We start from the raw sequence: 25,725 nt of genomic DNA, 5'->3' as shown, positions 1-25,725 counted from the left end.
ACTCGCTCGAAGCTGCCGAAGCTCGCCGGCTGGGACAAGCGTTCCCTGTTGACGCGTTCTGCAGCGAGCGTCCCTTCGTTTGCCTCAACCACCGCGGCAAACTCCATTGGCAGCGGCGCCCCTTGGTTTTGTTCTCAACAGATAACATGCATATGCAGCATCGCGGGGTGGAGGACGCGTTCAAGATCGTGGCGTTTGACACCGAGTTGGAGACGTTCCGGAGGATATCACCTCCGCCGCCGCTGAGTAACCGGCACGAAGGGGCGCTATGCTTCTTAAGGGTTCGATGGACCTTTGGGTGCTGGAGGATTACAACAACGACGAGACCTGGACTTGCCGCCTCCGGGTGGACTTGCCGCCGACGTTGTGGCATTCAAGGTTCGTGGCGGTGAACGCTGGTGTGGAGGAGGTGCAAAATATGATTCTTCTGGTAGACGGCTGGAGTCATTCAATATGGCTCTACGATCTGACAGAAAGAAGGGTGTCGAAGCAAATACAATTTGGCGGCACCCGCTTGAATGTTGGGATACGAGGTAGGCTACACTAGCGCAAATCAAAATTTCTACCGCGTAAAACTAGGAAGAACTGCCGTATAAGGATCACGGGATTACCACTCGACGCACTACTGGTGCGGAAGATGTAGATTTGCGTCGATGCAGTGAAGACGATCAACATAGTCGTACGTAGTCGATCAACGTAGTCGTACGTAGTTGATCACGTCAACGTCCAGCAGCTCCTCAGCAGCTCGTCCACGTGCAGCAAGATCGCCCTCGTGCCGCGGCTCGTCATGGCTCGTCGGCGGCTCGTCGTGGCTCGTCGGCGGCTCGTCCAAGTGCTGCAGGCGCAACACCTCCAAGGTATCCACACGTGCAGGGAGGAAGCGTCGCAAGCCGGATTGCTAGATCCGCGAGTTGCAACAGGCGAGGGCGTGGGAGGCGCAACAGATGTGTTTCGCCAAAGGTGTAAACCATAGGGCGCCCCCACCCCTCTATTTATAGAGGTTCCTAACGAGCCTCTGGGTCCGAGGCCCATTATTACTTCTAAACCTAATCCAACTTGGATCACATCCGAATTGGACTTCCAGCCCCTTAAGTGTGTGACCCTATGGGTTCGAATACGTATAGACATGGCTCGAGTACTCCTACTCGGCCCAATAGTCGGTAGCGGCCTCTAGCAAGACGTGCCAACTCCTATACGCACATGAAGATCATATCAGACGAACCATCACAACATAATATACATGCTATTCCCTTTGCCTCACGATATTTGGTCTAGCTTCAAGCCGACCGCTCTTTCTCGATCCTGTGATTCGGAATCCCTTTGTAGGTTAACTCTTAACCGTACGTAGCATGGCCATGCATTTTCGGATCCGATCACTCGAGGGGCCCAGAGATATCACTCTCAATCAGAGAGGGGCAAATCCCATCTTGATTGACCATGTCTCATAGCATGCTTCTTGACAAACCCGAAAGCTACCTTTATAACTACCCTGTTACGGCGTAGCGTTTGATAGCCCCTAAGTAGGTCGATCCACATCTTGAATACATGCGACAATCTCAGGTCTAAAGACAAAGAGTAAATGTTGTTTAAAGAGAGAACTACTTCTCGTGTTGGGTCAGTCCTAGCACATGTCTCCACATGTGCCCACATTATTAGTTCAACATCTCCATGTCCATGACTTGTGAAACATAGTCATCAACTAATACATGTGTTAGTCTAATATTCATGTGTGTCCTCACATGAACTTCGACTAGGGACAACTTTAGAATAACCATACAAGTAAAGAGTTTCACACACAATTCATATAATTGCAAATCAATTCAAGTAGCCTTTGATGGATATTCAAGGAACACAATATAAATCATGGATACAAATGGAATATCATCATCTCTATGATTGCCTCTAGGGCATACCTCCAACACTGAATGCGCTTGCTTTTAGAGAAAGCCTTAAGCGACATGCGTTCTTTGATCGTCAGGACCCCGAATAAATCCCACCCAGTGGCTGAACAAATTTTTCTAGTCCCCTCACGGGCTAGCAATTTCAATTTTTAGTTTATTAGAATTTAGAGTCCAGTGACTATATAATGTGCGCTGGGCCTAATATTTCCTTTTATTTGAGATCACTAATAAAAGCTGAAAGCCAACACGAGAATTGTGAAAAATGTTTTTTTTTGCATGATGGATAATAAGTGCAAATTCTTGCTTCGCAACGGCTCTGCAATCTTGCAAAGAGAAAACCCTTTCCATTCAAGATCTAATTATTTCTAGAAACTCCAGATGCTCTAGCACATTCAGCTTATGATTTCCATGAAGAATGTTACCACCAAATTAGAAATAATCTTGTAAATCCACACTCCGCTGAGCCAGCCCAATCCTCGCCGCGTGCCAGCGGCGAGGAGCTGGAGAAGCTGAGGGGCGGGCGAGCGCCACCGGCTTATCCTCGGCGCTCAAAATTAACAGGTAATGAGGAGTGAAAATTGAAATGTTCTTCCGCATAGATCTCGTAGCATAGGACAAATTTCTTCTTCTTCTTAGAGGACGGTTCACCAATCACCATGTAGCTAAGCACCGTACCCTTTTTATGCTCGAAAAGATCCTTCCCCTTTCTCTTCAAAGTTTAATAACCTGCTTGTTGTCTCCCATTGGTCCTTTTCCTTCACGCTGGTTTATATATAAAAAAGGCCTGCATTTAGCCTTATAAAAAAAATGCCTGCACTTGCGGCACTAGGGACCCCACCACGAGAGCCATCAACATTCTCACTTCACAGCCATAGTCCCTTACGGCTCAAAACTGCCCGTCGTAAGCCTGTAATTGCTACCGCATCCATGGTCAGCGCCGCCGCTACCACCAATTCCGCTCGCCGTTGCCATGCCACACACTTGCAAAAAGCCACCGTCGGCCCAGTTGGGAGCCCATCCACCATTTCTGGCATTGGGCCTACCTTAATTTCTAGCCTGCCACTGATGTCGGCCTAGCTGGGAGCCCATCTACCATTGAGTTTGAAATTCCGGCTAGCGGCAAATTCGGATCGATGCGATGATCACGCTGATGGGGAATCGGAGTTTCTGATCCGTGTTCAGCATCTCTCATCTTTGGCAGCAGAAAATCCCCAAGAGTAAGAGGTGGTGAGCGCCTAGGGTTTTGGCAAAGGGGCTTTCCATTCTTTCCTTTTGCTCCACAGCCAGCATTATTTTGCTTGCTGACCTGTGGGCAGCCATCGTTCATCGATGTGATGGCTAGTCGGCATCGAGTTCTCAGGATCTGCAATCACAGGAGTACATACCTGAAGCATCAGCCACCTTGCCGAGATCATCCTCCACTTCAAAATCAAACTCGGCCCAAAATCTACCCTCCACTGCCCCTTTTCATGATACGGTTCTCATGATGTTTTCGATTGTGGCAGATAGCCTGCATCGTGCATTCACTACATCCTCTGCCTAATCTTCCCCTCCAATCTCCATCGGTCCAGTGAATTCTCAATGCCATTCGGATGGATCGAGAGAGGACTCCATATCGTGGCCACATTATTATACAACTAGGTTGCTCAAAAATGGAGAGCAAGTCAAAATTGGAGCGATCATGAAGCGGGTGGTGATATGGTTAAGCGACTTCATTCCAAGCAATATCCTAATTTCTCTTGTGGGAGAAATTTAACATGTACTTTGGTTCTATTATCTGGCATCCCCAGCACACTGAAGTTATAAACTCTATATGCTTTGTATAAAACTAGAGGAAACTCCTTAAAGAAAAAACACAGCACGAAACATTCACGCACCAAGACAGCCATCATTGTAATTGAGATAACGAAGTGCTCCTATATGCAAGTGTCCTCTGTGCAATGCGTATATCAATCAGGAAGAGCATGTGACCTTGTGAAAGAAATAACAATCGACAGATACTCTACCTAATATTTAGATAGATAAAACAAACCACAGAGTAATGGCATGTGCATGGATTCTATTTTCTTGAACAGCAATCAAATTCTCAAACTGAATTCTTCATTACATCGTACAAAAATGTCATAAACGACAACCATTTCGGTAGTTAGGTTCATAAACTGAGTGCCACAAATAACAGGAAAGTACTAGGCATGGCAGACGGCAACCTCACATTCAATTTAGGAATCCTAGGTAATGTTGCATTTAGCTTCGTACAATAGCAAAATCAAAGTACATGAATCTAAGGGTAAAACCAAATAGGAGGCAAATAAGAGAACGGGGCTAAGGCCGGGTAGACGAAGGTGAGGACACTCTGAGGGGGCCTGAGCATATAACGTCGTCGCTAGAGGGGTACTTCTTTTTGTAGCCACTCTCAATCATAGGTACGTGCTCAAAACAATCGTCATTGTAATACACGCTGTTGAGAAATCGGCATCCTGAACTTGACACCAACTTAAGTTCACCGACTTCCTAGAAGTGGCATCAAAGTAGTGTGCTACCATTTCTTTTGTAGACCCTTACTCACACTACTTCGAGAAGACCTTCACACTGATACCAATGCGGGAGACCAACTCTCTACAAGGAAACTCAAATATTTATTTACTACTCAATTTGATACAAGACTCACTTGCACACTCTTTGTGTGGCTATCCTACCATGACACCACTACACTACATGGCTACCTTGCAATCTCCTACTTGATACCTCTTATCCCATGGTATGGCTAGGAGGGAGGGGAGCACCTCTATTTATAGGTGCTCATGGTCCTTGTGGTGTTGCCATGTGGTAACTTCCACACTCTTCTTTACAAATATCTAACTCTAAAACTTTCTCTCATCCTTATCTTACAATATAAATATCTTGTTCTAGAGTATTCATAAGTTGCATGATGGCAACTCTAAGCTCTTGACATCTTCAAAGTCTTATAGAACCTTCATACTTTGTCATGATCTTATCCTTATGCATGTCAAAGTCGATTTCCAAAACCTTCTAAAATATTCCAAGTATGCATTGTATATTTCAATGCACGTGTTCCCAACCTGTAAAATTTTCTACCTTGTAGGATCTTGAACATCCGTGGCTGATGAAGATCATGCATCCTTGGAGAGCTTGCACTTCATTCCACTCCATATGGGCAAAATCAGCTTGGAAAACCCTGAACCTTGAAGTTCGCTTCTCAGCATCTTGGGACATCCTGACAATCAACCATGAGAAGCTCATCTCAGGACACGAGATAACGACCCTTCACGTACTGTCTTCCGAGGGGCACTGGGTTGAACTGCTGTGCGCTGATCACACCTTGCAACTGGTCCAGCAGCGCTTTCTCGTCGAACACGGGCTTGCACCAAAGCAGGTGGCCTTCCCTGGTGAGGTAGTAGAAGCAGCCACGGTAGAAGATGACGTCCTCGACGTCCGACTGGGGATCAAGCCAACAAGAGATTTGGCGACAACCCATAGCCAGAGAGCTAGTCGATTGGGGAAGTAGGGTGGGATCTTGAGGGCCACGATAGCCGCAGCGACGCAGTTGTCACCCGGACTCGGCGAGCAGGAGAAGGTTGCGGCGAGCATGATTATTCCCACCTCCATTGGTGTGGATGGATGGTCGAGCAGCATGGGGGCGAGGAAAGTCGTCCTCGAGAAGATTGCATCGGGAAGTAGCTCCCTCTCGTGGTTGTGCAGATTGAAAATCTCATGGCGGCTTGAATTGCCGTAGGCAGAGAAGATCCAGCCCCCCGGGTAGAAACCGAAGAAGCGGGCGCCGCCCATATCGAGGGGGACCTTGAAGCGGCGCGTGATGTAGTCCTCCACGCAGAAGAAGCGTCCCAGGCTGATGCCTCGCCACGGGTGCTAGTAGACGCGACGGTACGGGAGGAGGAGCCACGGCAGCTGGGGCGGGTGCGGGCGCAGTTGCTGCACGCCAACGCGCCACGAGCGGCACTGCCTGGACATCCGGACGTAGTCTGCGAAGAAGGGGAGGTGGCTTGCGATAAGAACGGTCAAGGATGAGCTGCTCAACTTAAGCTGGACAAGAGGCCTCGGGCGTATGAGTACACTGGAACACTTGGCTGAGTTCTTGACACTATGGGACATGCTTCAAAACATACAACTAAATGAGCAGGAAGATAGCATCCAGTGGCGCTGGACATCTACTGGAAACTACACAACCAAATCAGCATATTTGATCCAGTTTCAAGGAACTTTCCCATCCCTGAAATGAGTCTTTATTTGGAGGGCACATGCTGAGGGAACACAATTTTTTTTTGCTTGGCTTCTTGTTCAGAGCAAAATTCTTACAGCAGACAAATTGTTAGCAAGACAGTGGCCATGTTCACCAATGTGTCCGTTGTGTGATCAGCAGCCAGAAACGGCAATCCATATCACATTGCAATGTTGTTATGCAAAGGAGGTTTGGTTCTTGGTGCTGAATTGGATCGGATCAGCAGCAACCTTGCTGAATGGTTCAGAAGGCAATAGAGTTACAGCAGACGCACCTGATATTCACGAGTGGTGGCACAGGGTGCTAACCCCTTTAAACGCTAAACAAAGGCGATCGGTTGCGGCAATTGTAATGTATACTACCTGGAACATATGGAAGGAAAGGAATCGGAGGACGTTTGACAATGTTACAAGGCGACCGGATCAGGTGCTGGAGCTCGTCAAGACTGACATTCTAACACGACAGAGAGCCTACGGGACACCGCTCTTGGGAGAGGAACTGCTGCTTCAGTAGACAATCTAGCAGCCCAGTACTCTAGAGTCAATGTGTTTCAATTATTTCTATGTAATCGCCAATCATTTGTACTTATGAACTGCTTTCTCTCTTAAATGCAAGGCAGTGCTCCTGCCAATGTTTTCAAAAAAAAGATTATGGCGGTGAGGTCCTCTGGGAGCTCATCCCAGTAGCGCCGCAGCTTAGCCATATCGCCCGGAAGAGGGGGGCGGGGCGGAGGAGGGCAGGGAAGGTTTTGGTCGGTGGTTCGGGAGTTGTCGGATTGGGAGGAGAGAACAGGGAAAGACGACGAGGAGTTCCTTTTTGTTCTGGAAGCCGGGGCCAGCCGGGGCGGGGCAGATGATGACAGGCTGTCAAGGGAGGGGAAAAACGGTTACGGGAGAGCTTTCTTGTCCATCACGAAGGTAACTTCTCTATTCAACTGAAGCAGGTGGTTTTGACATCAACTGTATGAGTTCAGTAGGCAAGTAAGTTGATGGTTCATTCCGGAGAACTAGTATGTGACAATTGCCAGAGGTTTTCCTTTTCCATGTTCTGTATATCCTTGTCCATCAGCTTATATTTACCAAAAAGCTATTATGTGGGAACTTCATGATGCCTGCTCATTTGTACCAAATTTGTTCCTTGTAGCAATAGATTTGATCGTCTGTTGTTCTATTGGAAGACTGAGAGGTGTTGCATACTTGCATGGCACATTGCATGTTTGAGTTCTTTGTCCAATTGTCCTGTTTGAAACCTGTCTCTGCATTGCCAGGCAATTCAGTGCCTGAAAATTATTGGGAACTGGGTTTTTGAAATTCCGGATGGGTTTCTGAGTTCAGGCGTTATGCCGCGCCTACGCCTGGCAGGATGTGCGGCTTGTAAAATTCCCAGTTGCATGTGGGTTTTTGGCAGAATGAAACAATCGCGTCGCTAATTTGAATGCCTTTGTTCTATTCCGTGCAAAGCCAGCAAGAACGTGAGAATCTCTGGCAAAGCCCAAGCCCATGGTTCCCCTGCAACGGCGGCGCGGAAATAGCTGGCTCCATTTTTGGTCGCAGCATTGCACTGGCCCTGGCCGTCTCCGCCTTGCAATTCCTGGTCACTTCTCTCGGAGTCCTCGCGGGTCTCCCCGCTCCCAAACTCCCCATCGCGCGCGCGCGCGCCCCGGCCGTCTCTCTCGGTGGCTCGGCCGTGCCGGGAGGATGATGGGTCGCCACCAGCGCTCGCGCTCCGCCTCCGCGAGCTCCACGGCGACGCGGTCGGACATCACCGAGCTCGACTTCGCCTCGGCCGACCTCGACTGCCCCTTCGGCAGCGTCGACGCGCTCGGCCCCGTCGAGCTCCGCGAGACCGCGTACGAGATCTTCTTCATGTCATGCCGCTCCTCCGGCGCGGCACCGAGCAGCAGGGGCGGCGGCGCGGCGGAGGGGGAGGTGTCGTCGCCCATGGCCGGCGGTGGCGCGAGGGGCGGCGGCGCCGGGGGCGGCAGCCGGGTCAAGAAAGCGCTGGGCCTCAGGCCCCGGCGGCTGTCGCCGGGGGCGCAGCCCATGATGGCGCGCACGCTGAGCCAGACGTCGGGGCCGGGGTCCCCTGGCCGCGCGCGGCGGCCGATGACGTCGGCGGAGATCATGCGGCAGCAGATGCGGGTCACCGAGCAGAGCGACGCGCGCCTGCGTCGCACGCTCATGCGCACCGTCGTCGGGCAGGTCGGCGCAAGCATATATATCATGGCATCGATAAATTTCGCTTAACCATTTCTTTTTTTGAAAATCATTAATTGATCATTTCTTGACGAGGTAACTTTGATTTGCACAGGTGGGCAGGAAGCCGGAGACGATCGTCCTGCCGCTGGAGCTCCTCCGGCAGCTGAAGCCGGCGGAGTTCGCCGACGCCGAGGAGTACCACCAGTGGCAGTTCCGGCAGGTCAAACTCCTTGAGGCCGGCCTCATCCTGCATCCTTCCCTCCCGCTCGACCGCCTCCACTCTGCCGTGCTCCGCTTCCGCGAGGTCATGCGCGCCACCGAGATCCGCGCCATCGACACCGGCAAGGGCTCCGAGGTCATGCGCGCCCTCACCAGCGCCGTGCAAGCGCTCTCCTGGCGCTCCGCCACCGCCGGCGCCGCCGTGGAGGCGTGCCACTGGGCCGACGGGTACCCGCTCAACGTGCTCCTCTACTGCTCCCTCCTCCAGGCCATCTTCGACCTGAGGGAGTGCACCGTCGTCCTCGACGAGGTCGACGGGCTCCTGGAGCTCATCAAGAGGACGTGGCCGACGCTCGGCATCAGCAGGACCGTGCACACCGTGTGCCTCGCGTGGGTCCTGTTCCAGCAGTACGTGATTACCGGCCAGGTCGAGCCGGACCTCGCCGCCGCGGCGCTCGCCGTGCTCGTCGACGTGGCCGCCGACGCCAAGCAGGGGAGCCGTGACCCGGTGTACGCCAAGGTGCTCCTGAGCGCGCTCGGCGGGATGCGGGAGTGGTCAGAGAAGCGGCTGCAGGATTACCACGACAGCTACGAGAAGTGCATCGGTGGCGCTGCCACGGAAAGCATGGAGATCCTGCTGTCCCTGGCGCTTGCCGCTGGCAAGATCGTCGCCGACCGGGAAGGCGCCGGCGACGGGAACTTTGCTGGTGACCGAGTCGATTACTACATCAGGTGTTCGATGAAAAGCGCCTTCACCAATGTAAGTTCATTTGGACTGGGAAATGGCATGCATTCTGTTCAGGTGATCTTCGGAACTGGTGCAGAGTATTTGATCTGGTCATGACCATTTTGTGACCGATCCGAATTCAGATACTCGAGAACGGGCTCGGCGAGGCCGACAGCGTGATCGTCGACCGCGAGAATGACCCTGCCTCCGTGCTGATGCAGCTGGCAAGGGACACGGAGCAGCTGGCCATGTTCGAGCGCAGGAACTTCAGCCCGGTGCTTCGGCGGTGGCACCCCGCGCCGGTGGCGGTCGCCGCGGTCACCCTGCACGGCTGCTTCGGCGTCGTGCTGAGGCAGTACCTCGCCAGGGTGACCATCCTCACCGAGGAGCTCGTCCGCGTGCTCCACTCGGCGAGCAGGCTGGAGAAGGCCCTGGCGCAGATGACTGCCGAGGACGCGGCGGACTGCGACGACGGCCGGGCTAAGGCCGTCGTCGGCGACATGGAGCCCTTCGAGGTGGAGTCCGTCGTGATGGGATTGCTCAAGGCCTGGATGGACGACAAGCTTGGGCTCGCCAAGGACTGCGTCCTCAGAGCCAGAGACACTGAGGTTCTTTCTACTCAGACAGGCACCTCGACGGCGAGCTGGAATTTTGCCAATTATTCCATCGGCGAACTTACGAACGTGCGTGTGTGTTTTGCAGAGCTGGATTCCGAAGTCGAAAGAAGAGCCCTTTGCGGGGTCCGCCATGGAGCTGATGAAGCTGGCAAGGTTCACCATCGACGAGTTCTCCGAGATCCCGGCGAGCGCGAAAGAGGAGGTGGTCCACGACCTCATCGACGGCCTCGAGGCGATCTTCCAGGACTACATCTCCTTCGTGGCGTCTTGCGGTAGGCTCAGCCTCTGCCCCCGACTGCGAAATCAAGAATGTCTTTGTGGTGCTCAGATGCAGAAGCTTACCAAGTTACCATGCATGGCGTGCCGCAGGGACTAAGCAGAACTACCTCCCTCCGCTGCCGCCGCTGACGAGGTGCAACCAGGACTCGGGCTTCTTCCGGCTGTGGAAGAAGGCGGCGCTGCCGACGTGCCAGGCGCCGGATGGCAACACACGCGGCGGCGGCGGCTCGCACCACACCCCGCGGCCGTCCATCAGCCGGGGCACGCAGCGGCTCTACGTCCGCCTCAACACGCTCCACTACGTGCTCACCAACGTCCAGGCCCTCGACGCCGCTCTCGCCTCCCCGTCCTCCGCAGGCCTGGACCGCGCGCGCGCCGCGGCGCAGGCGTCCATCCCCGCCGTCGCCGAGGTCGCCGCGCACCGGCTCATCTTCCTGGACTCGCGCCACTCCTTCTACCAGGGCCTCTACGCCCGCGGCGTGGGCACGGGCGGCGACGCCCGCATCCGCCCGGCGCTCCGGCTGCTGAAGCAGAACCTGTCGTTCCTGGTGACGGTGCTGGCGGACCGCGCGCAGCCGGTGGCGGTGCGGGAGGTGATGCGGGCCTCCTTCGAGGCGTTCCTGATGGTGCTCCTCGCCGGCGGCAACGAGCGGAGCTTCGCGCGCGGCGACCACGCCGCGGTGGAGGAGGACCTCCGGAGCTTGAAGCGCGCCTTCTGCACGTGCGGGGAGGGGCTGGTCCCCGAGGACGTGGTGGCGCGGGAGGCCGAGACGGCCGAGGCCGTCGTCGACCTCATGGCGCGCTCCACGGACTGCCTCATCGACGCCTTCAGCGCCGCGACGTGCGAGTCCATCGGGACCGACGGCGATGGCGAGGACGAGGACGGCGGCGGTGGCGCCACGCCGCTGCCGCCCACGACGCGCAAGTGGGACCCCGCCGACCCGAACACCATCCTCCGGGTGCTGTGCCACCGCGACGACGAGGCCGCCAACCAGTATCTGAAGCGCACGTTCCAGCTCGCCAGGCGGCGGTGATGAAATGAAACACGGCCAGAGCACAAATGTGATGAAGTAATCGTCGGTCGGATCACGTCCCGGAGCACGACGGACAGAGTTGATTGATGTGGTGCTCGGTGCTCGCAGTTTCTGACTAGAAAATCGCATGGGAATAGACGGTGTTGCTCGCGTTCGAGCCTTCGAGGGGAAGACAATAGAAGATTTTGCAGTTCATCGATGCCAGATTGATCAACCTTGCATTTGCAGGAACCGATTCTCGAGATTTTGCAGTTCGACGCCAGATCAGTGCTACCCCTGTGCACAAATTTTGTGAAACTGAATGCAAATGCTGAAAGGAAAGAAAGAAAAAGGAAAAGAAAAGGACAAAAAAAAGAAGGCCCCCAGTGGGCCGTAAAGAAGGATCTTCTTCGTAGACGACACTGAAACCCAACGGACCCTCAGCCCATTATTGGCTCCTGGACGGGCTCAAACGGTAATACCAACGTTCTGCGAGGGGTCGCGCACAATAGAACCATTTAGTAGTATCGCCTCTATGATCTGAGCCGCCCCGTGGCGATCCAACGTCTCATGTGGACGCAAAGTAAAAGTACCGTTACGTGCCCCACCTGCACGCGCCCACCGCACGCCGCCGCCGCTGCCGGCGACCATGGGAGACGCTGCGCGTCGGCGGTTGCCTTCCGGCCTGCGAGGCGCGAGCCCTCTCCAGCCACGGCTTTACTTCCGCCACTCGCGCCATCCAGCTAAGAAAGGCCGTAAACCCTTGCCCTGAGCCGGCGCCGGCGCCGTCGTCGCGCGTCGAATCATTCGAGCCGTCCGCGCGGCCTTGCTCGCTCCGCTCACCGCTCCAGTACACTGTGACATGTTTTTGCTCTCGAATTTTTTCCTTTTGCTCCCCGCTAGCGAGTTGGGTTGGTATATTTTGTGAATTTCGCTCGGATACGATAAGAAACCCCCCGAATAGTAGAAAATTCGGATTCTGCGTGGAGTTCGCTGTGGTAACGAGAATAATAATGTTTTTTTTTCTTGAATACGCAGGAGAACTGCGTATCATTCAATTAAGAGGAAGTGATAATAACGCGGGCCATTAACCGGGCTCTCGCACGCGCTAGGGGGATGTTTTAGACAGTGTGATTACATTGGTTAATAAAAGCTCCTTCTAGAAATTAAGGCCTAGGCTTAACGGTAGCTAACGATCAGAAGGCTTCCAACCGAAGGCTTCAAGGTTTCGGGCGCCACTTTGAACCCAGAGCGACGCCTCATCGGCGATGAGCGGCAGGAGTTGTTGTGGCGTCCTAGCAATGTCAGTTGCAAAGGCTCGGCCGTTCCGCTCTTTTCACAGCCTCCAGCACACTAGCATGATCGTGGAATCCAGACCTCTAGCTTTGGCATTGATCATTGCTCGACGGATAGACAGCCACCAGTCGATCAAGGTAGAAGCTGAGTTGAGACTCGGGAATTGGTTGTCGGTCGCTTGGCCAACCTGAAGCCACACCTGACGGGAGTAGTCACACTGGCCGAACAGATGATCCACCTGAGAATAATAATGTTGAAATTGTGAATGTTGGAATGCCACAGGAATTGGGTGTTGCGAATGTGGAGTCACTGATTAGTGATCACCTTTTTGCAGTGCAACTGCAAACCAAAGTTTTCCCCAAAGTTTCATCACCTCAGGGGCACATACTAGCAGACAGTTTATAATATGGTTAGCTTCACAGCTTACCCCACTGCCCCCTGACACTGATATATAGTTTTGTAAGTCTCCATTTCAAAAGTTTTTTGCATGATATATATGTACCACAAAACCCTTCGTTTCGATAATTAGTATTCAACAAATACTATTGCATCTTGGAAGTTTCAGAAGAGCTTATGCTACGGCAGTTTTATCAGTACGGCATGGATTGGTCGTGGGGTTTATTTGTATTCGTCTGGGGCAATATGGGGTCACTAGTACTGAACAAATTCTGTGCTGAAGTTGTTGCATGAAAATTGCCACCTCTAATTTCTGTGGATTATGATCAAGCTGAAGCTTTGAACCGAATCTGACATTGCCACCTGTTTCTTGTTGAATTACACATTAAGGGATGGAGAAACACCGGTTCTGAATCATCGATCTTTGAGCTTATCAGAATACTTCTATGCTCCCATTCCCGCTTATCAATATAGAAATACATTTTCCAGCTCCTGCAGAATGGTTTTATACTAAAGGAGTTCGTCTTGACTATATACTTATATAGATAGCCAAGGTCTTAAGAGATAAGGAGTAGAGGGGGGAGAAATAGAACATCAACATCCTAATATGCTTGTAGCATAGTTTTCACGAGAACTTATTGGATTGCATTGCATTGGCAACTGGATATCAAACTTGAGCAACAGGGCGGAAACCATGCAGAATAGCAGCAGACCATACTTTCTCCATGTCTAGCACAATATCCCCGCACTCGTGGTCGTTCCATCCCTCCAATGCATGAACCATTCCAGCAATGCGCCAGGCACTCATAACCCTCCTTGGCAGCCAATTCTGCAAAGTGTTCAAATTTGTAGGCTCAATTAGATCATGCACTTAAGTTCCTGCAGAGATGCAGTTCAGTAGGACTTTATTTACCTCGCAGGAGTGCACATTCTGTAGTGTTTTAGGCACAGCCATTGCAGGAGTTGTTGAGTAGGTGCAGCTGTCCTTGCGTACCATTCTTGGTGGCAACTGTGAATATGGGATAAACTGGGTTCCTTTCTGTGCCTTGAACTGCTCAGAAGCATCTAGACCTTCCCCAAGTAACCACACCTGCAAAATTTGAGTCCAACATGTGATGCCATTTGTTGATTAGATTTTATGTTCATTTTTAAAAAATATGGCATCTCCTGCCCATTTTTTAAGAGACTGGACGAGAGTTAGAAGTCTGCTTTTACCTTTGCAGTAGCTGTTTTTGAAAACACAAAGTTATCAGCTGCGTCTACTGGCATGTTGGGCTTAAGGAAATGATAATCCTGCTTGTTTGTCATTACCACCTGAGCAAGATGTGTTGGTTTCACATATTAGTACAAAGTTTATTTTATGCAGGTGATCAGCATGAAGCTGATGTGCCTTTTGCATTTCTTACCTTGACATTCTTCTTGCACAATGCTGCAGCAACAGCACGAGCAACCTTTGAAATATTTCCTGCAAGAACAACTTGATCTGTGCCGTGGGGAATACTATTCACAACCACTGCAGCAGCTAAGCTGGTGCCATCCACGAGTCGTACCCCCAACTTTGGATACTTTTGCAGGTAAAGTTCTCCATTTCCATTGAGGTTATGTGCCTGTGGACAAAGATATTATTGTTAATCATGATTTCTATGGTGCAATCTGTTGCTAGAATAACTAGTTACTAGCCTTGCATCTGGATAATTTAGTCAATGTCAATTAGACTGAATGAGTACTATCATGAGGAAGTGAGCAGAGGATCAAGAGATCTCATGAGTTTGACTTAGGAAATCAGTATTGTTGAGAGTTGAGATAACTATGAGATCATACTCTATAATGCCATTGCTAGGTAATTCACTCACAGATAAGCACCATAGGAACAAGTTCTCCATTGCTTCTTTTCTGATAATTTTTTTTATTGTTAGTTGTTTGCCTGCTTTAGTTTATGCAACTAAACCTTTTTGTTCAGTTAGATCAGTAATGTGTTTCTTACTGACTTCCAGAATAACAATACATGCATACACATGCAACCTCCATTTAAATGACAGGTATTATTGAGATGTATACCTTCAATAACTGATTAAATGACGTACCTGATTAAGAAGTCCGAGGCTAACAACTTTTGCCCCTTTCTCGTCAGCTTCACATATTGCCTTTTCGATCAGGTTATTGATTGCTTCCTTCTCCCAAGTCAATCCATACTGCAGGACAGTGAAAGTTGGCAATTTTGTTAGATTCTTTTCTGAAACAATATGATTTGGTTAGAATTAGGAGACACCAGCTATACTGCAAATTGTAAGGGAAAAAAACAGATGTTGTGAATTACGCATGATCATTACATGGAAACTGTATCTCGGAATGGCCCATGACTGCATCTTGAGTTTCTTCATGACGTTCCTCTCAACAGTGAATGAAGAGCCATATGTCCACGTCAGAACCATGGAAAGCCATGATACAGGCCACATCATCCGCATGTACCACTTGGAAGTGTAAGGCTTAGAAGCGTATTCGGCAAACCCAGGTCTCATATGATAGATGGACTGCAGGCTGGTAAGATGGGTAAGATGAACCACGTCTACTGTTTCCTCTTTGCCCTTGAGTGATTTCTCATACAGCTTATCTGATGACTTGTCCATGGTGTTATATATGTAGTCATAGAATGGCATGAAGAGGGAGTAGTTTGTCCTGAATTGAGTGTGGTGAAGAGAATGGAACCTAAGTTGCAAAGGTTCATGTATACACTCAGCACAACATATAGAATCATGGAATTAACTTATAAACAAAATACAATATTATTGATTCAGCTCTGCTTCCCTTGGTTAATAAATTATATCAGTGGTGAAGAGCAACAGTTATATATGAGATACTTACGAGGGTGTGTACATGAGGTACTTGAGAGGAGGGAACCATTTGAAGAGCCAATTTGGCACCAATTCAAAGTTGCAGTGACCCATATTGTTCATGAAGTCGATGTAAAGCACATAGATCTCAAATGCAAGGATGGAAGCAGTTCCACTCAAGGCGCATGAGATCAATGGGATCGCAAACAGCAGTTCGTAAGCCACGAGCTCAGCAAATGGATGGATGACGGCTGCACAAACAGAACAAGATCGTTGTTATCTTTATATGTTGTTCTACTAGTTGCTTCAAAGAAACAAAAATAAGAAGAAGCACCATTTGGATGTAAAAAAAGGCATCTTCCTACAAGGCAAGGAAATGGCATGCGATATGTGATAATAGTTTGGGTAAAAGTTGTCTTAATTGTTGACGTCTTTCTGCTTGCTAAGACCTGCAGGGAGGGAAGTGTGTGTCTTAACACGTTGGAGAAGAGCAAGAAGCAAGCGTTACCCTGAGACCTCTTTTGATCTGTAAGTCCTACAACGTGAGGTTTTTGCCATGTGGATTGCCTAAGCTCCTGTTTGTATGCTGCAGACTTATGTCTCTGTTTTTGCAGTTCTGTGATATGAGATGCATATTGTTAAGTATGACCTTGTTCGAAAACAGATTAATGGGAAGAAGAAAAAAAGAACGAAAATTTATCTATTATATTGTAACTTCTCGCATATACATGGTTTTCATGGCTAAGGCATGTTTAGTCAATGCTACTATTCTCTGTTTTGCATGAGCTCCATAATAATAGTTTATTACCAAACTACTGCACTAATTGCCAGTTTTGATTTACCTATTTGGTTTTCCTGTCCAAAGCTACGCGTATACGATTAACTGATTCTACCAGCAGAAATTCATCTCTGATGTCTGAACTGCTATTTAGGTATTATCTTTTCTAAAAGAAATATCCATCAGAAGCTCCTTACAAATAAGGACGCGTGTTCTATCTCCTACCAAAGCTCCTGTGTACGGCTGTACTGCTGCCGACGCCTAGCTGCATGGTACTGGACCGCAGAGCTCTTCCGCTACACTGAAGGTACGCACTACAAGCTCAACCATATGTACTCTATATATTTATTGATCTTCTTTTTCATTTTTAAAAAAAAAAATGCATCCCTCCTATTTTAAAAAAATACTTCCTCTGCTATTTTACTACTGAGGTTATCGTTTTGAAGATCCTTTTATTGAAAATTCGAAATCAAGATTTTTTGACAATGACATAGAAAACACCGGTTTTGCAAATCAACTTTAAAGAACAGGCCAACAGGTCTGGTTGCCTTGCGTTCAGTCGGTAGATTTTTGCACTGGAGGTCGGCTTGAGTTTAAAGAAAAAAACTTGAACCACGTACGGATTTGAACCCTACCTTGGGATTCTATTTGTCCGGATGGGGAATGGGGAAGTGATTGGTGGTGTTTGGCACCGCAGGCGACTATCATGTTTCCATTCGGTTTTGGTGTTGGAAGCTGGCACATGCAGCAACCAAGCAGCATGGCTTTCGCATGGTCCCGGATTTGTTCGTCCTTGCCGTCACCATCAAGCCAGTGGTCACTTGGACTCGAGGACTGATCGAGCCAAGAGGACAGGGCAGGCGATACCGATTGACAGTGCCGTTACCGGTCAGTAAAAGTCCTCTGAAAAAGACAGGCGGGGTCTCTCTTTACTTCCCTTTGGAAGGAAAGGTCTCTGTTCCAAGAATCAGTCACTAAACTGGAGCATGACCACCAACAGTGGTAAAAGGACCGGCTGGCCCCGTTGCCCATGCACCCATGCACGCATGGAACTCCGGATGACGAGATCCGATCCGGGACTAGGACAAAGCCAATGTTCAGCTCATAGACTCTTGTTTTTAATACTATAATAGAGTTTTTAAGTTCAAATAAAATGGACCTGCCGAGCCGGAGCTCTACCAAGGAACCAAGTCTGGACTACACTACATTTAACCAAGTTGAGTTCATCAGGTTCTAGATCGAGGTGAAACCCAGCCAAGAGTCACCACCCACAACAAGGCCAACTTGCAAGCATATAATTGGCAGCAATTTGCCGGAGAAATCAAATTAACTTACAGGTGATGGGCTCGGTGACGATGGAGGCGTGGTGGTGGGAGTGGTAGCGGGTGTAGAGGAAGTGGTGGTGCAGGGCGCGGTGGAACCAGTAGTAGATGAACTCGACGGGGCCCGCGTGGAGGAGGGCGATGAGGAGGAAGCCGTCGGCGCGCCACAGCGGGAGGTGCTGCGCGCCGGGCACGTAGAGGGCGCCCAGGTAGAGCAGGATGCCGCTGAGGAGGATCTGGTCGTCCCAGTTGCGCTCCCGGTCCACCTGCTCGAACTCGATGCCACGGTCCACGATCTGCCGCCGGCTCCGCGCGTTCTGGACGCGGGAGACGGTGATCCAGACCTGGTTGTGGAGCACCCGGAGGAGCAGCGACGGGAGGATGGCAAGGTACCCGACGTCGGCCGCCCGCCAGCCCTTGGTCGCCGCCAGGTAGCCGCCGTGCGCCACCCACGGCGCCAGCAACAGGTACTGCATGCGAGGTGAGCATGGCACTAGTAGGTTAGTTTATTGTTCAGTAAAAAAATTAAAACAAGAGACGGTAAAAGTAAATAGAAACGTGTTGGATCTAGCGAATGAATTAGCTAATTAAGCTCTTCCATGCTCATCAGCTGGAACTTGGAACATGCATGAGACGCACAGTAGCATGTGCAGTATATTCATGAACTGTGGATTTGACTGTGCTGTGCATAGCAAGTCCATGCATGCGTGTTCCTACATGTGCAGTATATGAGTTGTAGAGCTAGAGCTGTACACGATGACCATGTAGGTTGCGGAAAAGCTAAGATTGCTATCGGTGACATACCGGCGGGCCGGTAAACAACAAGAGTTTCCGGCCGGGATGAGACGACGGCCATATACATATGAATCCCGGCCGAAGGACGCGTTGGCTTGAGCTGCCTACAGGGATGGAGATGGTGGTGCATGGGAGCCAAGGTACAGTACCTTGAAGTTGCCGAGCTTCTTCCATGGCCACTCGGTGAAGAGCCCGGGGTTCGTCGCCATTGCAAGCTACTGCTCTTTGCGGACAAGTGCGTGAGCGCTACACCCCTTTCTTCTCAGCAGCCAGCAGTGAACTGGCCTGCCCTTGGACAAGCTACCTCAATTTATAGAGCTGTTCGTGTGTGTGTGTGTGTGAGCGAGCGAATTGGCCCCACACTGGAAAGTGCAATAACTACTCGTACACTCTTAACCTTCAGCTCCTTCAAGTCAATTATCTGTTGTCCTCAAGAAGGAATTCGGTCTTATTATATGAACGAAAGCAGTTACTGATCTTCTTCATTGGGTTGGCAATTGGCAATAGAGTAGTAGAGTGTGCTACGTGTAACACTTTCGGGACCCACCAGACAGTGACGCCAAAGACTTTTTGCACACTGCACATCATTAGTTCTTGACCGACCTTTGGGATTGGTGATACGAGAGGATAGGCCTTGAGTGAGAGTGTGCATGCGAAATGCATGTAGCCAAGCAACCGCTTCGGGGTGGAGTGGAACCGGGGCTGCTGCTGCTATTCACCGAATAATGCAATGTGTGCAAAATGACAGTGGTAATATGTTTGTAAGTTTGGCCCGATTAATCATTTCTTCTCTAATCGCAAAAAGAAATGGTGTTCTTTTCTTACCTCACCTCTCTGACTATCAGAAAGGAGCAGCAGCGATTCAGAGACGTCGCCGAAGTAGCTCCAGTGAGATCGTGTAGTTGCGACGCAGATCTACATGCAACGGCAGATTTTATCTATGTGCATGGGACTGGCGATCCCAGTCCCAGTACCAGCACGGGAGCATAGAGTCCATGCCACTTCGCTGCGCCTGTCGATCGATGAACGTGATGAATTCACTGTTCTGCGAGGAAGGAGCCTGATCACCCCATCTTGGTCAGACTGCAGGCCACTGGTAGTACAGAGTACAGGCCCAATGAACTTTCAAGCCAGCCGGTTAGCTTTCTTATCATGCAACTCTGGATTTTTTTTTAAAAAAAATATTTGGTTGATTGACGTCGTTGAATAAGTATCGGCCACGCATGCATCACAGTACAAGGTAGGTGGCAGGTTTTGGGCATAAATGAGTCGGTGACATGGGATCATTGATCGACGAATGTATCATATCATCTGCATGGGTCGTGCCCGTGTATACCACCGCCAAGTTTTTTCAGTATCGCTATCGATCACTGCTCTCTGCTTAGATTGTTGCCGGCTTGCCACACGGCACCAATGATCGGTGCTCCCTTTGATGGCATTTGGCAAGCGCCGCAAAGCATTGGCCATCTCTCTGGACATTTGGAGCGATTGTTCTCTTAGCTTGATGGGCATTTGGCACCAAATCAAGCATGATTCAGACCGCATGGTTTACCATCTTGCATTGCCGCCTCCAACTACGATGGGTGTTGGTTGAACAGCTTTCAGGTATGTGTCAAGTATGAAACCTTCAATAGGTGGCGCCATGATTTTAATTCCTCTGTTGCTTGGCTGCTCTGCTTGCCCATCATCTAACTCATGTCTTTGTCGTTCTAACTCCCACCAAAGTACCAGGATTCGAGTTTGATCGGTTCTGAATTAGGTAACAGGATTCGCCTATACCCTATCCCCTAGACACGACCTGTTAGCAGCTAGCCACAAGGGACGTTAACAAGATTTTCCTTTTGAGGAAGATCATGAAGGGATTGAAGTGGCTAATGTTGGAGGTGTAATAATTATTTACTTGCAAATTCCACATGCATATTGGGGGTGTCTAGGCCCGTAGACATCTCAAGCCCAAATAAATTAAAAGGGGTAAAAAAAAACTGATAAAATCTGCATAAAAGTAGGAGAACGAACTCTGGATCAAACCTGGGCACAATGCCCAGGTCGGCCAAACCCGTATCAGGTCGGCCAACCCAGCCAAGTTGTCCCCTCTTACTTCCACTCATCAAGAACTTTAACTAACGCATGTGGTAAAGTTCCCGCATGCTAATGGATGGTGTAGTGGTTAAATGCTAACAGGTGAACTGAATGTTTCATCCAATATCTAACAACCCATCCAGTTTCTCGGTGTACCCGGCATGGCCACGTCAGCACACCTCCAAGAACCGAGCACACGGACCTTCCGATCACCGCCACATCGATCGGCACGCAGCTGTCCGCCTCCGATCCACCTCCAGTCCGTGTCTCATCAACACTAATAATAAATCCTGACGAGGCCGGCCAAAATCAGGTCAAGAATGCTGCTGCCACTTATTCCTTCCTCAACGCCGATTCAACAAAGTTCACTTTTATCGACTTACATCTAAGCTTTCAATTCCAAAGTCGGCACCCCATCACCCCATCAGCAGGCCAACAGGAAGAGGAGGATACATTTGAGGGTCGAGATTTTTTTTTAAACAATACGCAGGAGAGCCGCGTATCTTTGTATTAAAAAGAAGATAATAGTTCAAATTACAACGCGGGTCTCTTGGGTACACGCACACGGTTCGGTTTTCTTAGATATTACATTTCGAAAACAAACAACCGAAGGGTTGTGGCCTTAACAAGTTAGACGTTGAGCTTCCACTGGTGCCGGCCAACCTATGATGGAGGGCTGCTTAGCGCCTGCGTAAGACCAAAACAGCGCCTCCTCCAAAATACTTTGCACCAGCTGTGCCGGTAGCTTGAATGTGCCTCCGGTGAACAACCGATTATCCCGTTCCTTCCGAGGTTAGTATAAAGGTGGAGTGCAAGGGGAGCACGATCCTGTCGCGCTCAGGCTACGACGTACACCACCGATGCGAGCTAGACGTCTGATGCCCTCAATCAATTGCCCCCTGTACACACGTACGGCGCCGCCGGTCCAATCAAAGAATCGACTCGATCGACCGTGGCGTGCAGTACAACACGCACTTGCCCGGTTCGATCGGTTCACGCGTCCACGTCGATCGGGCAACGTACGGATACCCAGCTGCTTGCCGCGCGCTGGAAGAAGAAGAAGACCCGCGCGAGTTCCACGAAGGAAGATTGCTCCATTTCCATGCGAAACCCATGCGCGCGCGCTCGCTCGTCGTCGAAACCACCAGCGCCCACCGGCCGCGGCTCTGGCCTCTGGCCACGCGGGAGGCATGCATGCACGCGGCTCGGGGAGATGGCCGGCCGGCCGGTCAGCCGGGTTAATTTCTGGCTACAGGCTACAGCTGACGGCGGCAGGGCGAGGCGGCCCTGCCACCGGCCGGCCGGCCGACGAGGTGGCTGCACTAGCAGCCTAGCACCACCGGACCACTGAACTGTACTGTGCTCTGTGGATGGGATTCGTGTGGGCGTGCATGCGTGCGAGGGCAACTTGCCGCGGGAGGTGAGACATGTGGGGTACCGCAGTGGGCCCACGGCGGTACCTCGACCCGAATCCGTGTAAGTTGGTGGCGAGAGTAGTCGTGTGTACCTTGTGCGTACACATACGTAGGGTAGTTATGGCAATTAATGTACTAGATAGAGTACGTACGTACCAACGGCGCTGGCACCACATACAGACGGATTAATTGGGCGGAACACGGGCTGGTCGACACGGCATCACTGATCACTGGTACGCATGGCGGCCGAGCTAGGTGACACGCATGAATTCCACGACGAACGTGTTGATCTGTATCTATATCTAAATTAAACACACAGCTCGTCGTCGTTGCTGCAACACATGTCTGCGGATCGGAGCACCCAACTGCGCACCAAGTCCAGCCGCCCGTGCACCCGGCCCGGCAATCTCATTCATGTCGAGTGACATCAGACCTAGATCGCCGGCAATGGTAGCTAGGCTAGGTGCTGTTTGATACTAGGGCTAATGCCTCCGTCACATCGGATATTTGATATTAATTAAGAGTATTAAATATAAATTAATTACAAAATTAATTGCATAGATTGAGGCTAATTCACGGTACGAATCTATTAAGCCTAATTAGTCTATGATTTGACAATGTGGTGCTACTGTAACCATTTGCTAATGATAGATTAATTAAGCTTAATAGATTCATCTGCGAATTAGCCCAGAGCTTCTGCAATTAGTTTTATAATTAGCTCATATTTAATTTTTCTAATTAGCAATCCGAACATTTGATGAGACAAGATCTAAACTTTAGCACGAGGATCAAACACGCCCTACCTCTGGCATCTAGCTGCAGCTAGCTACCTCATCGACCAGCCGGGTCGGGTTGGTGCTGGTACGAGGTAACGTCGTCACTGCTATAGTACTGTACAGTGTACGTTTGGTCGCTGCTGCATCATATCGATCAGAAAGCAGCTTCGTTTTCCATTGGGCGGCCCTCTAGCTAAGCTAGCCTTGGCTGGCTCATCAAAACCCATGCCTCATTGACCGTGAGAGCGACCTGTCTGGAGTACCGAGTACTCCCTCCTACGTGTGTTGCTGCGAGCACAAGCAAGCAATGGCCATTGCCATTTGCCATGCCATGCGTGCATAGACCGTCTGGATTTGCCAGCAGGCAGTCGATGGCCGGGAGAGCTAGAGTTTCCGTCAGAACATTTTGGTTTGTTTTACAATTTTATTGAACGTATGTTTTAACCACCAATCTTATTGTTCAATCAATGCCATTTATTTATGATGGCGTAGGTTGTGGTTCCCTGACAGGGACTTTGGTTAACAGGTTAAGACAGTCAGACAGAGGGCATTAGCCGGGACCTGACTGCCAGGGCATCCTTTATTAACTATAGTACGGCGTGCACTGTAACCAGTTGCCGTCAGCCAAAACGAGCGAGCGTACGCGTCAGAGGAACTGTTCACTGTCCCGCCGAGGACGACCCGCGGAACAGGAACATCATATCAGTACGCATTACCTCTGTACTGATTGCACAATCTTTCATACCCAAAATGATGCGCCAAAAGAAATGAGCACTGATCCCTGCAAACGTTAATTTCATTTTATTTTCAGTTTTTTGGACGGGCTGCACTGACCCCTGCAAAGTGGTTGTTGTGGAATTCCTGCGTTACAAACATAATCCAAAGAACAAAACTGCATTTTACACTCACGGCAGGCTTCGTGTCCTACTCCACACCAGTAGTAGAGAATGTTTGAAAATTTTATAACGAAACCTTTAACCCTGCTGGTATGGCCTAAAACCCTGAGGCAGCTGATTGGCCATCAACCTGCCCCGTCGCATGGAAAACATTCAGGCATTGCAATTCGCCAGACAAATTAAAGGAAACGTACATCCGAGGACTGCAGCAACCGTTTCTTCAGCTGAATGCGAGAGTCCCCCTTCCAACCAACCGCCCGCATTAAGGGCAATCCCATGTGGTGTTCGCCTCCCCGATCAAAGGAGAAAAACATGCTTTAACTTCTAGAAACTAGTTGGCCTAGCCGGTTTGCAAAAAGAATCATGTGCGCTCTTGCTGACATGCATGGTAAATCGTACTCCAAGCTAAGCAGCACAACTGCTTCTGAATTTCTTCGGAGTTAAGAGGGGAGAGCGACACGTCCTGGTGCTCTCTAATGACAGGTCTGGTGCTGTTTGGCGTGCAAGCATATGGCATTGGCATATCCTGGCGACCATCGCGAGGCCAAACAAAAGCTTGTAAAATCGCCGTCGCCTGGGCTGTCGGGCCGAGGTCGGCAAGGCAAACAATAATTCTGTGGATCGGCAGAGCTCTCATGTCAGTTTTATCTGATCGGATCGGATCGGCAAACAATAACTGCAGCGCTGAGTGATCAGGGGAGTCATGGCATCGCACATTCTCAGGGGAGTGATGGCATCGCACATTTCCGCATCCCGTGTGTTGGTGTGCATCTATCTCCAATCAGAGAGTCGTGCATGGCAGCGCCACCTGCACTGCGCAGTGTCGCATCAGCCAGCGCTCGGCACCGAAATATCTTCGCATGGAAAGCAAAGCTGTTCTGTTATGTTCGCCGAGTTACCGTAAAGGTAGACTTGAAAAGGCATGAGTTTGGATTTTTTTTCCTTTGTTTCTTTTGAAATTTGCTGAACAAATTGGCTTTTGGCTTAAAAATGACGCAAACAAGACCTTCTGGACCACGGGCCGTGAATCCCAACAAATTATAAAGCCGCACATGGCAACCCAAGATGGCTCAATCTGTGCAACTGCATGCGAGAGTCCAGTTTCATTCACGGCAAGAGGACACAGGGACCAACGCTTGATCTGCCAATATGCCACCCATGGCTGACCGGGAGCGTGGTTGTTGCTTCGACAGAATTGGCCTGCAATGAAGGATCGCCAGCTCGGGGTACGGCGTGTTCTCTCGGCCGAGCAACGGTTGCCTTGCCTGGACTGTGCGGTCGGTCTCGGTTGCCCTTGAAAAGCAGGGCGTAAATCGGAGCATGATCCCGTCGATCTTGAAAGCCTCCATGAATCCAAGTGGAAAGGTACCGTGGTGTCGTGCGGTTTCGGGCCATCCTCCCATCACTCCGGCAGCGTGCTTCGTTGTGGGTAGAATGTGTGGTTAGTACTTAAGTAGAAGGGAATGGGCTAAGCAGGCTAATCATGAGGTAATACTTGTCTAGTACTTCCTCTATTTCAAATTTACATTTCTCTATTTCAAATTATAGATTGTTTTTAGTTTTACATATACATTACTTTTGCTATATATCTAAACAACATGTATCTAGGTATATAGCGGAACCTATGAATTTACAAAATACAACACGACCTATAATTTGAAACGGATGGTAACGATGACTTTAAAATTAAGACTGTAAATTTCTTAGGGCTTAATCTCCGACTCAGCACAAATGGTATTTTACTAAGTAATAACAGACGACAGGTCCGTTAAATAAAGTTTCTGCGTAGTTTTTTTATTGTTTTACAAACAGACTACAAAATCATCCGAGAGAACTTTATTACCTTTACAAACTCCTTAAAAATAGCCATGGGGCTAACCATCGTCCCTGTCTGTTACAGTACACGACCCATGCGCAGATGCGCTGCAG

The 25,725-nt window shown here is 50.0% G+C and overlaps 2 protein-coding genes across 2 annotated transcripts; one reads left to right on the top strand and one right to left on the bottom strand.

The window, feature by feature from the left end:
* Positions 1 to 7,856: 7,856 nt before the first annotated feature.
* On the top strand, positions 7,857 to 11,233 carry LOC117835371 (protein unc-13 homolog). Its single transcript, XM_034714733.2, has 5 exons — positions 7,857 to 8,360; positions 8,470 to 9,336; positions 9,447 to 9,911; positions 10,006 to 10,192; positions 10,290 to 11,233. The coding sequence occupies exons 1-5, from the start codon at positions 7,857 to 7,859 to the stop codon at positions 11,231 to 11,233; spliced, it is 2,967 nt and encodes a 988-aa protein (XP_034570624.2).
* Positions 11,234 to 13,334: 2,101 nt separating this feature from the next.
* On the bottom strand, positions 13,335 to 18,934 carry LOC117841046 (very-long-chain aldehyde decarbonylase GL1-5). Its single transcript, XM_034721612.2, has 9 exons — positions 18,780 to 18,934; positions 17,849 to 18,305; positions 15,767 to 15,986; positions 15,235 to 15,610; positions 14,989 to 15,096; positions 14,311 to 14,511; positions 14,120 to 14,218; positions 13,818 to 13,994; positions 13,335 to 13,733 (listed from the first exon to the last, which is right to left on the bottom strand). Exons 1-9 carry the CDS (start codon positions 18,837 to 18,839, stop codon positions 13,572 to 13,574), a joined length of 1,860 nt encoding a protein of 619 aa, XP_034577503.1. The 5' UTR covers positions 18,840 to 18,934; the 3' UTR covers positions 13,335 to 13,571.
* Between the last annotated feature and the right edge of the window lie 6,791 nt (positions 18,935 to 25,725).

Source organism: Setaria viridis, chromosome 9 (assembly GCF_005286985.2).
Source record: "Setaria viridis chromosome 9, Setaria_viridis_v4.0, whole genome shotgun sequence".
Classification (NCBI taxonomy): domain Eukaryota; kingdom Viridiplantae; phylum Streptophyta; class Magnoliopsida; order Poales; family Poaceae; genus Setaria; species Setaria viridis.
The sequence above is the reverse complement of the archived record's forward strand: the minus strand, read 5'-3'. Positions and strand labels throughout refer to the sequence as shown.